Consider the following 14,994-nt stretch of genomic DNA (forward strand, 5'->3'; position numbering starts at 1 on the left):
CACGTTCGGATATAGAGAAAACAGAGAACTATTTTCTGTTCGTGGCACTAGCACCTGTCGCAAAGGGCATCGCGCCCGCAAAATGAACTGTACTCCATCTTTGGTAGGGCGGGTGACTGAAGTTGGGGATTGTACCCACAGCGGCATCAGCGCCGAGTGGGGAGGATGACACACCACAGACAGGCGGTGGCGAGGCAACCCACAGCTAGAGAGTAAACGAGTCGACGCCAGTGGCGAGGACGGGATGTGCCCTGGCTGCTACTGTTTTTACACCCATCAGGTTGCACTTCTGCTCGTGTGATCACTGAGCCGTCCGCAGAAGTAGCTGTCGAGCTGTCGTTGCATGTTTTCGCAATTACCTTTGGGACACGATGGTATACTTCTGCTAAGCACCGTAAGTTCAAGGTGGCTTGCTGGCAACTCAATGCTTGTGCAGCGTTCAACTTGCGACAAGAATAACAAGCTTCTAGCGCCCAGACCTCGGCGTCAGGCGGCCTCCGAGCGAACACGAGCCTGCAAGACTTTGAGTTGGCGGGCACGACCCTCTGGGTTCGTCGATGGCTGACGCCGAACGGCAGCAGGCCTGAGGTTGGACGTCTTAAGGACAGCGAGCGAGGTCTGCACAGCGGTCAATTAGCTTGGGGAAGAATCTCTCCATCGCGTACGGATAGATCAGGTACCTACCTGAGCGAGCGATCGCTGACTGCAGCTGTCAGAGTGGAAGTTGGAGGCTGCAAAGTTTATACGGACGAGCACGGCTCAAAGATCTCACGAAGACAAGAAGGATCAGGCTTTCGTAGGATATTTACATTTGTTCGTGCTCAGAATTTGTGTCGGTAACTAATAGCAGATGAACGAGTTGACCCGATATGCAGGTGCTCTTGATGTAGTGCTCCTGCCTATGCATACCTATGCGACCATTACGCCTGCCTCAAATTTGTGTCGAGACGCGAGATTCCCATCAGAAAAGCCTCTGTAATCATCAGATACTGTGAGAGGCATTATCCGCATTGAAACGACCCGCGATGCAGTGAACATCCTCGCCCCAGTAACGCCCATTGATAGCAACGCCCACAAATGCAACGTGGCACAATCTGGCGGGACTTTTCGTTTGATGTGCCATAAGCTGACGTCCACCTCGAGTGCGAGGTCTTGCACAATCTCACATCGCCCTGAGATAGACATGATGACTTCGCTCATATGCCAATCTCTGGCAAGGTCGAGATAACTCTTGTCCATGCCGTCCTATCAACCTATTGCTGTTGTTGAAAGTTCTGAAAGAAGCCCGGAGGAAACTGGAAAGGCATGCCATTTGGCATTGTCGGCATTGGCATATTGGCGAAGTTGAACGGCATGTTGGCTCCATTGCCATTGGGATTGACAGGGACGTTGTTGGGGTTGTTGTTGTCTCGTGAGAGTGGTCGATTGTCGCCGCCCGTGCGCGTTGAGACGGGACCTCGTTTGCCGCCTGTGTCGGTCGCAATGCGACGACTCATAGCTGATGTCACTGTCAGTACCTTTGTAGCTTAAATGATGTGTGGGAGCTTACCTTTCGACGAAACGCCAGCACCAATCTCAATATCCGGCTCCTCCACCACCATGCCAGTTTCCATCGGTTGTCCACCAGTACCGCCATACTCGGCAGTGACCATCCACTTGCGATCGGCATCAGTGAGTCGTTCCATTGGAATAATACTGACGCCAGTCTGATAGTCGCTGCAGTCTCGCGGACCGAAGCCAACACCCCACTTCGTGCGCAGCTGTGAGTTTCCCTCTCGAAAGTCCTCCATGCCAATACGAGCCTTCTCGGCATCCTTGCGGGTCAACATCTTGATGAAAGCGTGTCGTTTGTCGACATTGACTATGCAGGTCTGGACGATACCGAATTTGCCGAACAAATCTCGTAGATGTGGTTCTCGCTGTGTGACACCGCCAACGAAGAGTGTTCGACTCATGACTTTGATAGAACCGGCAGGCAGACTCGGATCGTATGTGATGTTGCGCTCGGCAGGAGGAAGATTGGGCTCATTCTTCTGTGGGCTTGGAGAGCGTCGTCTTCTACCTTGCGGGCTACGCTGACGATAGCTATCACCACCGCCACCTCGGCGATTTTCACGGTACGGATTAGCACCAGGACTGTTGCCGCGGCGGCGACGACCTGGAGACTCATCCCGCTTTCTACCATAGTCCGGTGAGCGTGACCGGCGACGACCGTTTGGAGAGCGGGTGTGTGCATCTTGATCACGTGATGCTCCACCATACTGATTACCACCGTTCTGCGCGGTCTGAGCGTTCAGCATCTGCAAGGCGGTAGCCCATTGGTCAGGCGGAACACCTTGAGCAGCCAGAGCTTGGATGAGTTGTAGTTGCATCTGAGCAGCTGGGTCGGTAGGCCCAGCAGCAGGGGCCGCTGCAGGTGGTGCAAGTAGAGCAGCAAATGGATTGGGGTTTGTTTGAGGTACGTTGGCAGGACTCTGGCTCGTGGCGCCATTATTCAAGCCTGAGAACATTGCTCCTAAGGGATTTACAGCATTCCCCTGCGGACCGATCGCGTTTACGATACCGGGATTGCCTCCAAAATGGGTGCCTAGGATATTATTCAAGCTAGCAGGAGGCATCGCAGTAGTTACCGGGAGCTGCTGGGCAGCAGCATTCTGCTGAGACATGGCTTCAACTTTTCGAGAAGAGCAGAAGTGTCCTGAGCAGCGACGGTGACCTGAGCTGGTTGTTGAGGGTTGTTAGCCATTCCGAGGGGTGTGAAGCCAGGTCGTGGCGATCCGATGGGTGTTGTGCCTAGATCTGGTCAGTAGAAGATACTGTGGTGGGTGAAGAGAGACATACTCTTGTGTGGTGCAGCTAGTTGCTCCTTCCATTTGGATCTCTTGGAAGCAGGAAATGTGTTGCCCCTCTCCCAGATGTCGAACAGTCTCATGATCTTGTCCTTTTGATCGTCTGGGGCTGTAGCGATGGTATCATTTACGAACACGTCGATCAGCTCAGTGATACGATACACTCCAGCAGCGAATGTGCCATCAGCAGCTCCTGCGCCCAAGGGCTGGCCAGACTTCTTTGCGCCATCGATCCACTGTCGAAGGACTGAATCTACAACGTAGAGCACGCCTAGCTTGTATGGACCCGGGGCCTTCTTGAAATGAGTGAAGAGCTTCTGAATGATTACTGTGGATGACTGTCGAGTGTCGTTAGCAAGTTGTGCGACAGGGAGGCGGGCAAGTGGTTAACATACTTGTACGTTGGCGGCACAGAGAGATGTGATGGCGTCGATCTTTGGTTTAGTAGCACCTGGAGGTTTGAGGGATAGCATAGACTGCAGGACAGTGTCCAGCTCTGCTACAGCGGAAGTCATGATGACTTTACTGTTACTGTCTTCAATGCACTCAGCTGAGAATACTCGATCTACCACAGGATGATGTCTAATCCGGTCTGGACGAAGCTGAACTCCAGCGCAGTTACAAGAAAGAGAGTGTGCTACTGCGAAAGTCGTGGATGCTACGATCCAGATCGACACAGTCCAGCACAGCGACTGCGCTGCCAGGGATGGCGTTAGGAAGAGTCAGAGGTGGCGCGAGTGCTACTGTATGTACAAGAGTCGTGCGCGATCGCAGTCGTATCGATCCGCGTGTCGCTAGGGTCGAGGATGTCTCTATCTGGCGTGTATGCTTAGATCGTGGCGAGATTGAGATGCAATGGGCGGGATATGGGTGGTAGAGAGGATGATGAAGATGAAGAGAAAGGTCGTGATGTGGCAGGTTTTCAATGAACAAGACAAAGCGGAGAAGCCTTTTAGCGCCTAAAGCTACGGTGAGTCCTACTGCCTAGAAGCGCTGTCGGATGGCAGGTTGGTGAGTTCAGAGCTTGTGCTCAACGGAGAAATCTGCAATGCTGTGGAGCGGCTAGCTTTCACTCAATAACTTATAATTTTGGAACACCCTTTCATATTGTTATCTCACGCCTTGTTTGACTTGCTCTGTACTGTTTGCTGCATTCATTGTCTTGACCTGTCCACACAACTGCAACATGGCTGCCTCACTCCGACTGGGCAGCGCAGCCCTCCGCGCATCCTCGAGACCTGTCCTGTCAAGAGCCGCATACTCCGGCGTCCGAGCTGCGAGTACCCAGGTGCGATATGGCCCACCCTGCAACCAACATACCAGACTGACGTATATGATCACAGTCGCTGAAGGAAGTCTTCGCTGCCAAGCTGCCTGGTGAAATCGAGAAGATCAAGAAGCTCCGATCAGAAGCTGGTACGTGGCTATCGCAAGCGTTCATTGTTGACAGTGACTGATCTGGCCGATAGGTAACAAGGTCGTCGGCGAGGTCACTCTCGACCAGGTCTATGGTGGTGCTCGAGGCATCAAGTCACTCGTGTGGGAAGGGTCAGTCCTTGACTCCGAGGAAGGCATTCGCTTCCGCGGGCGGACGATCCCAGAATGCCAGGAGCAGCTCCCTAAAGCTCCTGGCGGAGAGGAACCTCTTCCTGAGGGTCTCTTCTGGCTTCTCTTGACTGGCGAGGTTCCCAGCGAGCAGCAAGTCCGCGACCTCTCCGCCGACTGGGCTGCGCGTGCCGAGCTCCCGAAGCACGTCGAGGACCTCATCGACCGCTGCCCGTCAACTCTCCACCCCATGGCTCAATTTTCGATCGCCGTGGTTGCCCTCGAGCACGAGTCCGAGTTCGCGAAAGCCTACGCTAAGGGTATCAACAAGAAAGAGTACTGGTCATACACATTCGAGGATTCGATGAACCTCATCGCGAAGCTGCCCACTATCGCAGCCAAGATCTACCGCAATGTCTACAAGGATGGCAAGGTTGCTCCGATCCAAAAAGACCAGGACTTCTCCTTCAACTTGGCCAACCAGCTGGGCTACGGGGACAACAAGGACTTCATCGAGCTAATGCGTCTGTACATGACCATTCACACCGATCACGAAGGTGGCAACGTTAGTGCTCACACCACCCACTTGGTCGGTAGCGCTCTCAGCTCGCCTATGCTGTCTCTGGCTGCCGGCCTGAACGGTCTGGCCGGTCCTCTGCACGGATTGGCCAATCAGGAGGTGCTCAACTGGCTCACGCAAATGAAGCAGTCTGTTGGCAGCGATCTGAGCGACAAGTCGATCACCGACTACCTCTGGTCGACCTTGAAGGCTGGACGCGTGGTGCCTGGTTACGGCCACGCTGTGCTGCGCAAGACTGATCCTGCTACGTGTCACAACGCGAGTTCGCCCTCCGCAAGCTTCCTGAGGATCCCATGTTCAAGCTGGTCAGCCAGGTCTACAAGATTGCTCCCGGTGTCTTGACCGAGCACGGCAAGACCAAGAACCCATATCCCAATGTCGATGCTGTAAGTGTCGCTATTTCTCCTGACTGAACTTACGCTAACTTTTTGCAGCACTCTGGTGTCCTCCTGCAGTACTACGGCTTGACTGAAGCCAACTACTACACAGTCCTGTTCGGCGTGTCTCGTGCTCTTGGTGTTCTCCCGCAACTCATCATCGACCGTGCCGTCGGTGCTCCGATCGAGCGGCCCAAGTCATTCAGCACAGAAGCATACGCCAAGCTTGTCGGAGTTTCCCTGTAGACAGAGGTTCTTGGTCTATTCAATGCCTCAATGAGCACTTTCAAGCGTGTAGTTATACTATGAGCGGTCTAGGGCTTCCGGGTGTATTCCACGGCATTACTACAATCTAAGCTAATTTTTTACTGATAATTCAAGCCTTGTAAAAGTAGCTGTTGGGATCCGACAGTGCGTATCTGCTAATGCTGAATTCTCCAACAATGATCTTTAGGCGGCTACGGCGTCGCCCGGGGCCCGAGCCTCCAGTGTTGGGTTGTGCTTTTGTTGAGCCGGGGCGCTAAGAGGCCGACGTGCATGTGCTTTCCCAAATGAACTATTTTCGGGTTACTCCCGAATCACTCATTCACTGCTTGTACCACACCTCATCGTCGTCCAGCTTACAGCACTGTCTCGCGATACCTGATCCAATCTCCGCTCACATATCGTGCCCTTGCTGCCTTCTACCTTGTGGCAACACTCACCGCAGATCCTTCGACATTCATAGACTCCTGCCTCACCCGTGACATCCAACCGAGGCTACGAAGCCAGCATACTCCCTTGGTCAGGGCAGACACCCAACAGCAGCACCTACACGATGTCAACACAATCAGTGATGGGCAACTCGACGCCTGCCGCGCAGAAGATCGAGAAGAAGCCCGTGAAGTTCTCGAACTTGCTCCTCGGAGCTGGCCTGAACATGTTCGAGGTCACTACCCTCGGCCAGCCCTTGGAAGTCGTCAAGACCACCATGGCCGCCAACAGGACAGACACATTCGCTGGTGCCATGAGCAGGATATGGGGACGCGGTGGTGCTCTTGGCTGTGCGTTGACGTCCCTTATCTATCGATGACCCTTCCACTAATACTCCGTGCAGTCTACCAAGGCCTCATCCCCTGGGCCTGGATCGAAGCCTCCACCAAAGGCGCCGTACTTCTCTTCGTCGCCTCCGAAGCCGAATACTACGCAAAAACATTTGGCGCCAACAACTTTGTCGCCGGCATCAGCGGTGGCATGTTCGGCGGTCTTGCTCAAGCATACGCGACGATGGGCTTCTGCACATGCATGAAAACAGTCGAAATCACCCAACACAAGCTCGCCGCGCAGGGCATCAAGCCTCCATCCACATTCACCACTTTTGCCAACATCTACCGACAAGAAGGCATCCGCGGCATCAACAAGGGCGTCAACGCAGTTGCTATCCGACAAGTCACCAACTGGGGTTCTCGGTTCGGTCTGTCACGTCTGGCGGAAAACGGGATCAGGAGCTTGACGGGCAAAGACGACGGTCAAAAACTTTCCGTAATCGAGAAGATCACTGCTTCTGCTCTAGGTGGTGGCTTGTCTGCCTGGAACCAGCCGATCGAGGTCATCCGTGTTGAGATGCAGAGCAAGACCGTCGACCCAAATCGCCCGAAGAACCTGACCGTTGGGAAGACACTGAGGTATATCTACGGCCAGAACGGCATCAAGGGTCTATATCGTGGTGTGGCGCCCCGTATTGGATTGGGCGTGTGGCAGACTGTGTGCATGGTGGCATTGGGTGATGTGTAAGTGTTTTGCTCGACGAACTTCGTCTCGTTCAAGCGGCCGACCCACACTGACTGATCTGTTCGCAGGGCCAAAGAAGCAGTCGAGAAACTCACCGGCGAGACCGTTACCGCGAAGCATTAAACAAGCTAACGATCCTCCCCACCAAACAACTTTTCATATCTCCAAACCGAATCACATAAGACGCACGCAAGAGATGTATCACCAGCACGACATTGAAATCCATCCATGTGCAATCCAAGTCAGCGCATGCGTAAGAAAAACATAGAATGCTGTCGGGAATGTTGGAGAATTTCAGGAAGCCGCCGTCACGAGATGCCGTCCGAGTAGCAGAGACCCTGTGAGCCTGAAGCGAGCATTTACTTCCGGCCATCTGCTGAGGGAGGAGAGATGATGCAAGACGGTCGATCTATCACACCCTGAGTTTCTGAAAACGCTCACGGGCAGACAGAGCTCGGTAGCGTAGGAGTATTCCAGAAATTCCGCGGTGGACACCGACGTGTTTTTGAGAGAGCGGGAAGGTGCTTCAAACTCGATGCACACGGGAAAATCGAACGCTGAGGCTTGAAAAGCGTATAGCGGTCCAAAAACGCTTTCTGCCCTTCCACGAACTCTGAATGTCCGCTATACTTCCCCGCTTGGGTGCGATCCTGAAATTTTGACTTTATGGGAAAAGAGACCGCTGTCCGAATGCTTTGAACTCCCATGTAGGTGGACACCGTGGATGTGCTGCTGCCTGTACTGACTCGTGATATGTCCCAAGACCAGCGCCAATACAAGAGGTCGTTGCAATAGGGATTCCAGCATCTACGTGCCCAATTCACGCCTCTCTAGAGCTCTAAAAATCCAAGCACATGGAATTCCGATATCCAGGCGACCACTACGCCCAAGCCGGCAATCCCACTCTGACTCGGACTGAGGACGAGGCAACGAGGCTATACCCCTGCGATTGCGTCCGTACACTATCTCGCTGGATCCAACACGCCAAAGCAGTGTCTCCCAGTGCATTGCGCATGACGAAGATGTCCTTCAGGGATATTTAAGCTACATCTGATGGAAATAAAGTCTGATCGCAGTGAGAAACAGAAGTATAGACGAAAGGGAAGCCATGCGAGTAGGAAATTCATATCATTTGCGTCTGATGACCTTGTCAGGATCTAGGCGCCTGGACTGTGCTCAGAGTCGCAGCACCGGGGTCTGAGAACTTCCCAGAGCCCATCGATGGACGGTCGTCGAAGAAGGAAAGCATATCCATCGTGTCATCATGTAATGAGACTCCTTTCGACGTGCCTGGCACGCGGAACTGCCTTTGGCCGTGGTTGGGTGCTGTAGGTGTGATCGATCGCTCCACCTAATTCGATCTTAACCACATGTGACGATTTCCAGCCAGATTGGCTGCAAAGGACGTGTCGAGGATGGAAAGGCGATCAGCCTCTTTCAACTCAACCACGACCTTGACTACAGGACGGCCACCATTCCAACCCTTGCCACTACCTTCCATCGGGGAGTTGACCCACTCCAATATCCCGTTGTAGCTTTCTGTGCAGTAGAAGAAGCTGGAGTCGAGCTCCTCGACCTTGATACCAGTGGCAGCATCGACGTCACCGAACTTGAGCTTTGGGTTCATGAGGTAGATGTGGACAACGTCGATGGTATCCCACCAGGCTTTGACAGCGGCTCTGAAGGAGGGGATATCGGCGAGATTGGTTCTGGACAGGACGGGGAAGTATTTTGCCAGTTCAGGCTGCTCCTTCGTGCTGTCGACCATGTTCTTGGTAAGGCTGATATCCTTAGGATCGACTTTGGCTAGTGCTGCAGTTAGGTCAGTCCACTGGTTGGGAGCTTTGGGCGGAGATGGCGCGAACTTACGGCTTGAAGTGGATGGTTTGTCATTCGCCTCGGTGTCATCGGTAGTCTTTTCCGTACGATCATGGGCAGCCTGACGCTGACTAAGTGCGACGACGGATCTCATGACGGTGAGGTAGAGCTGCTTTTTACTAGCCACGACCTGTACTGGAGCATAGCGAAATGGCAGGACTTCGACTTCGACGGACGTCTTGGATGCGCTGGCGTCATCTGCTGCTTCGACAGGTGCTCGAGAACGGAGGATCACGGCGACGATAGCGATGCTGAGGGGTTCATCGGCGACTGGAGTATCGGACTTGGCTGCGGTACCGTTGGCGGCACCAGTGGCAGAGATGACCAGGCCCGAGCCTTGAATGCTGGACAATGTGTCCCGAACAGATGTCGTAAGCTTGTCAGCTTCGGCCTGTACGTTCTCGATAGTATCAAACGGTCTCAGGTTGTCGAGATACTAGCATAGCATCAGCACAACGGACTAGGAGAAGGATGATATGTAAGTCAATGTGCTCACAGCATAGTTTCGATGACATTCAGTCAGAATCTTGTCCCGTAGATTTTGCTCTTTAGTGCTGATAGCTGGTGCTGGACGGCTGATGACTCTTCGAACAATCTGGTCGATTCAATAGATTGCCTTCGTCACTGTGGCCGTACGTGTCGGCTTGGGCACCTCAGGCAGCAGAGGCAGTGCTGATTGTGATGACATTTTGTGTTGTCAACGGAATCCTTGCAGCAAGGAGTGGACAGGCTTCGGTAAAGACGATATTTTGAAGACGATGAACATCAACAAACCTAGATGAGGGGCAAGGCATCACTATTACAGTCGAAAAGAAGATGTGAGATGTTGAAACCGTTGTCCGGGGCAGTGTACTGGCAAGTGATGACCACCAATATTCGAGGCAGGTGACAGTGCTCTTTCTTAGCCAAGGCAGTCCGTCAACCGCGGACATGGCATGAGGTCAACAGAAAGACTCAGTTCTCGAATATCAATTGTCAAGGTTATGATCTGGCAACAGTCTTGTATGCTAGAGTTATGAATGTGAAGGGGAGGAGAACGCTTCCAGACCATGCTGGAGATGCAGCGAAGTTGCGCTTAGGCCGTCGGATCATTTAAGTCTGCGGGAAGGGGATCTTGGTTTCGCCTCCATGGAAGACTACTCACAACTCGCGCCACGAGAAGGCGTCCCAAATAGCGAGTCAAAAGAACTATAGGAGAGAAGCAGTGATCTCAGAAATCCCTACGCCACAGTCAGTAGTAACACCGCCGCCTTATTGGCATTTGTTGTCGCATCGCCACGGAGCAGGTATGCTGGATCCGGTACTCTGGCGCTGACTCTACTGATTCTTCGAGGGCCCCAGAGTAGGTTCACCTATGCATTGTCACTCGTCGAACCGGGGACATGGCGAAGCTAGTGCAGCAGCCATGTCCGACGGCGGGAGACGCCCGCCTGCTTTCCATGCGGCATCCGACAAGCAGGAGTAGCAGGCTAGCTTGTGTGTCACAACCGCAAGGGAGGCACCGGAAGAGCAGAATCCGGTGGTCGTCAAGCCGTTAGCTATATCTGACAGCACCGTCTGATTTGCGGTCCCTCGCCGGCGTCAACATCCCTTGGGCCCCTTGCCCTAGAGTTTGGTAAGCATCTTTCGGAGACAGAAGACTCACTCCATTATTCTGTATTGACCTCCATCTCGCGCACCATCGGGAAAGGCTATGAAGCAGGTATGCGGCGGGTCTTCAACCGGCAGTGGCCTTACAGGTTTCGGTCGGGTCGCACTGCCGGCTTCGTACCCATTGCATCGTCACTCATCGAACCGGGAACACAGCAACATCACATGCCACTGTATCCGACGGCGGGAGACGCCCGACTGCTTTCCATGCGGCATCCGACAAGCAGGAGTAGCAGCCTAGGGACTGTGTGTCACAACCACAGGACCGGCACCGGGCAGGAATGATCAGGTGGTCATGCGACTCAGTCGATTAGACAACACCGTCTTTCTTTGCTTGTGCGCCGGCGTCAACGTTTCCTGGGCCCCTTGCCCTAGAGTATCGTGAGCATCTTAAGCGAGAGTACGTACCGGATGCGATCGTGTCTCATGAAACTGGAATCTGAGCCTGCTGAAGCGTTAGAGATAATGAGCAGGTGTTTTCGGCGCGCGCTCGACTCACCAGTCGTACACGATCGCAGTCTGTTGCGAAAGGGTCAGCTGTGACGAGTGTGAGGGCTGGCAACTCTTACCTTGCTGATGCGGAGAAATACGCACATACTGTCGAGATAGATGCAGTCGGCTGATAGGTAAGAAGCATCGAATTGGACGCATGCTTTGCCGAGTGGAAGATGTAGAGACAAAGGAAGTGGTGCGGTCAAGAACAAGCAAGGTGGAAGTGGGGCAGTTCGCGTTTGCGCGTGCAGATCGCCTTGTTGCCTAATTTCAGACGTCACACCTTGGCAATTTCAACGCGCTTCAGTGTCAAGTGCCGTCATCGTCGAGCTTCAACCTTCGCTCAACACCACGTCAACGCGTCGCGACGCCGACAGTCTACTGGCGTTCGCTATGTTGACCACGCCGGAGGATTTGTAGGGTCGTTCGAAGACAGCGATTAATCATTTCTTAGCTACATACTTGCTACATAATCTACCTCGAGAGGACTCAGCTCACCGCGTACACGGCTTGACATCCCACACCACGAGAAGGTGCCTCTCATCGCGGGACAAAAGAATGAAAGCTCTCTTCGCTTGGAATGCCCTCAGTTGAGGGATGGGTATAAACGACGGCCTATGGGCATTCGAGACGTGCGCAACACCTATACCTTTTGGTGAAAGCGTCCGCTCTACTAGGCCGAGGACTTCTGTCTGGCTGTTATTCCATCCCTTTCGCACCGTCGATCTACCGCCCCAAGGAAGGACCTGTCGGTGTAGGCAACAGGTCTTCTGGTAAAACCGCACGGCGGATCGTGACTGGGGTCCCTTCTGCGCCTTGTGCCAGCTCCGCTCGCGCGGCTAATGGAGACCGATGGGTGTGTCGGCCCAGCAAACACCCTTGTCTGATTGCGCTCGAAGTCATCACCCAGACGATCCTGACTAAAAAAGAATCTGGTCAGCGCAGCGATTGGGAGGGAGACTTACATCGTTCGTGGGTCGCGGTTGCGGCGCGGAGTGGCTGCTCAGGCCACTGACGATGTGCTGAAGGTTTGGGAAGAGGCGCAAATGGTACGAGAGAAATAACACGCACCTGATTTGGAGATTGAAGTTGTGCGCGATGCAAGGTGGAACCGTGTTGCCTGAAACTTCGGTTAAGAACGGTGGTCTTCACTAGAACTTCACTTGATGCTTTGATTGCTGACATTGTCTGAGCGCGATGCACTGCCCTGCCCTTTTCTTTTCGATGTCTTGCATCGCTGAACGTCGTTCGACCCATCTCTGGACACCGCGAATTGCGTTGACATCGTTACTCAGTGGTACATGCGCCATTCTGAAGGCATATCTGTGCACGACTGACTTCACTTAGATACGCAAGGAACACTTCAAGATGCCACTCAAACAGTTGAAAAAGCCTTTGAAGGCCGATTCTGTGGCTAAGAAGGAATACTACCGTCTCTGGAATCGATCCGAGGAGCTACGAAAGGGTGACAACATACCGCTTGTTGTGGCTGGTCCGGCGCGAGTTGACATTGAGAGTCACGCAGATGGCTTCGTTGAGGTATAGTGACCGCTATCCGACATGTACGCTTCTATCTCCCCGTCCAGACGCTGATTCCTGTTTTCATCAGATGTTTCGTAACAATGCGCCCACCCTGGATGATGCCGAGTTGGCTTCCTTGGTCGAAGTCTACGTCAACGAGATGAATCGAGTCTACGATGCACGGGCTACTGCCGCTGCTGCCCCGAAGCAGGTCAAGGGTCACCCGAACACGCATAATTCCGAATCGACACCTAGCATGAACGCCAATGCTGTCCTACCTGCTAAGGCCTTTGCTGAACCAGCCATCGTCGTTGCTGTCTTTAGAGCTCGGGCAGATTCTATCTCGATCACGTATCCGTTGCTTCAGGGCGAGATGCAGGTCTTGTGTCCTTTCACTGCCATACCAATGTCTGCCCTCCCCACCGATTCTACCAAGTTATTGCGCAACGCTGCTCAGTGGATCGTCCAAGGTCTTCCAACGGCTTCACAGGTCAACGAAGCTACAGCTCAAGAGTCCGACACTGGCGAAGATCCAACTACCGACGTCGCGTCGAGCGAACTCCCTGTCGAAGCGTCCGGCACGAAGGACCTTCCTACCGATCGCCTCTTCAGCGGTGGTGCCCGTCCCGGCTGCTCCGAGAACATGAGAGAAGGCTACATCGCACACCACGAACACATGACCTGTCAAGTTGAATTCTTCTCCCCAAACCAAGGGTCGTGTAGACGATGCTACCATTCAAGACTACATCAAGTCCCTGGTCGATCTCAAGAACGATTGCTGGGATCGCCGCAATGTGAACTACAATCACTGGCTCCGGGAACTAACCAAGGCTGTTGGTCAGGGTGAAGCACTCCCACTCCTGGTGGTAGTCGTCGCTCAGAAGGAAGATGACAAACCCAAAGGCGAGACGTATGGAGTCCTCAAGCGTCCACGTAGTCAGGCCGATGTCGAGGAGCTCGAGAAGAAGGCCAAGCGCCCGAGATCCCACAACTGACGCAAGTATGTATGACCATCAACCTGCGGTACACACTGGGTCTTGTGCGGAAGTGAGACACGGGAGGCAGCGAGCGAAGCGGCACCACAGCCAGAGCCGAGGCTTTTGTAACTTGTATGCATAGCAGCAAAGGCATGCGATCATACCTCGTCTCGCGAAGAGGGGAAAGGACGGCATTGTGGCGAAGTCGGGAAAGGGTCAATCAGTTCTGTGTGTCCAGACCAGTGCTTTGAGGAGGACAACCACTTGGACTGCGACTGACAACAGGGTTCCTTCAGTGCGTCGGTCCAGCCAGCGATCCTGTCTGATTGCGCTCGAAGTCACCACTCACACGATCCCGAATCCAAATTTTTATGGCGAGGTCGAGAGAGAAACATATTACAACCATGCGTCGCAACCATCGGACAAAGGGGCTGACAGTATCGGGCCCCCGTCACTGCCGATATGCTGAGGCTGCTAGGATACATATCAGCGTTATGAGAGAAATGACAGATATTCAACCTGGTTGAGGTTCGGTTTTATGTGAATTGGTGATGACACAGAGTCGTGCTGCCTGCGAACTGGGGGCGAAGCTTCTATTGAGGGCGACCTTTCTCAGGAGAACTTCACTTGATCCTCTGACATGGCTGATGTTGCCTTAACGCGAGACACCTTCGTTCTTCGTTTCTCAATATCTTCTAACACTAACTCCGTCGATCCAACTCTGACCACGGCGACGTCCATCCTCGGCGATACTCATTGGTACAGTCTTGATCTCTTGACATACACACGTCCGCTACTTGAGACCAAACAGAAAGACGAAGCACACTCCATAATGCCTGAAGCGATCCAAACCCAAGAGAAACCCACGTCCACTGCAACCGAAGCCGAATTCCAGCGCCTCACTGAGCGAGTCGTTGAGTTCTACGAGGATTACGCACCTGAACTACGAGTCAACAAACCCAAGGCGAGGATCGACCTCGAGGCTCTACTCGTTGACTTGGTTGAGGTATGGAATAACGAAATACTCAACGTCTCTTCCTGTCCAGTCGCTGATTGCTATACCGCCAGATGATCGAGAACCTGGAGCCCTATCTAGATGACACCGTACTCGAGAGCCTCGTCGAAAAAACCGTCAAGAACATGCACGAAATCCTCGACGCCGAAGTCGTTGTCGAACTCGACCGGATGCAACTCAACGATAGTGCCGAGCCGCAGGATTCGGAGATGGCTTCCTAAAAAGTGATGAACGTGTAGCAAGCACGATGGCCAGACGCACAACGCTGCAAGGTTCTGCTCGGTGCGCGCGAGGAAAGAAGGAAGGCGGTGCTGCTGCGACGGGCAGAACTCTGATGAGC

The 14,994-nt window shown here is 53.5% G+C and overlaps 6 protein-coding genes across 6 annotated transcripts; 4 read left to right on the forward strand and 2 right to left on the reverse strand.

Moving 5' to 3' along the window:
• Positions 1–1,253: 1,253 nt before the first annotated feature.
• Positions 1,254–3,364, reverse strand: AB675_5597 (Rpb7-binding protein seb1; the record flags this gene model as incomplete). The annotated part of the gene is made up of 5 exons (XM_018145821.1): positions 1,254–1,498; positions 1,550–2,657; positions 2,711–2,793; positions 2,842–3,187; positions 3,245–3,364. 5 exons carry the CDS (start codon positions 3,362–3,364, stop codon positions 1,254–1,256), a joined length of 1,902 nt encoding a protein of 633 aa, XP_018002162.1.
• Positions 3,365–4,035: 671 nt separating this feature from the next.
• On the forward strand, positions 4,036–5,597 carry AB675_5598 (Citrate synthase, mitochondrial; the record flags this gene model as incomplete). The annotated part of the gene is made up of 5 exons (XM_018145822.1): positions 4,036–4,137; positions 4,193–4,265; positions 4,319–5,175; positions 5,238–5,360; positions 5,409–5,597. The coding sequence occupies 5 exons, from the start codon at positions 4,036–4,038 to the stop codon at positions 5,595–5,597; spliced, it is 1,344 nt and encodes a 447-aa protein (XP_018001964.1).
• A 571-nt stretch (positions 5,598–6,168) lies between these two features.
• AB675_5599 (Citrate/oxoglutarate carrier protein) lies at positions 6,169–7,244 on the forward strand (the record flags this gene model as incomplete). The annotated part of the gene is made up of 3 exons (XM_018145823.1): positions 6,169–6,394; positions 6,448–7,120; positions 7,190–7,244. 3 exons carry the CDS (start codon positions 6,169–6,171, stop codon positions 7,242–7,244), a joined length of 954 nt encoding a protein of 317 aa, XP_018001797.1.
• A 1,228-nt stretch (positions 7,245–8,472) lies between these two features.
• On the reverse strand, positions 8,473–11,245 carry AB675_5600 (uncharacterized protein; the record flags this gene model as incomplete). Its single annotated transcript, XM_018145826.1, has 5 exons — positions 8,473–8,933; positions 8,991–9,435; positions 11,058–11,094; positions 11,149–11,168; positions 11,219–11,245. 5 exons carry the CDS (start codon positions 11,243–11,245, stop codon positions 8,473–8,475), a joined length of 990 nt encoding a protein of 329 aa, XP_018002020.1.
• A 1,264-nt stretch (positions 11,246–12,509) lies between these two features.
• AB675_5601 (uncharacterized protein) lies at positions 12,510–13,657 on the forward strand (the record flags this gene model as incomplete). The annotated part of the gene is made up of 3 exons (XM_018145827.1): positions 12,510–12,680; positions 12,751–13,345; positions 13,404–13,657. 3 exons carry the CDS (start codon positions 12,510–12,512, stop codon positions 13,655–13,657), a joined length of 1,020 nt encoding a protein of 339 aa, XP_018002074.1.
• A 622-nt stretch (positions 13,658–14,279) lies between these two features.
• AB675_5602 (uncharacterized protein) lies at positions 14,280–14,875 on the forward strand (the record flags this gene model as incomplete). The annotated part of the gene is made up of 2 exons (XM_018145828.1): positions 14,280–14,645; positions 14,708–14,875. 2 exons carry the CDS (start codon positions 14,280–14,282, stop codon positions 14,873–14,875), a joined length of 534 nt encoding a protein of 177 aa, XP_018001850.1.
• Positions 14,876–14,994: the final 119 nt, after the last annotated feature.

Source organism: Cyphellophora attinorum (genome assembly GCF_001299255.1).
Source record: "Cyphellophora attinorum strain CBS 131958 chromosome Unknown Contig8, whole genome shotgun sequence".
NCBI lineage: Eukaryota > Fungi > Ascomycota > Eurotiomycetes > Chaetothyriales > Cyphellophoraceae > Cyphellophora > Cyphellophora attinorum.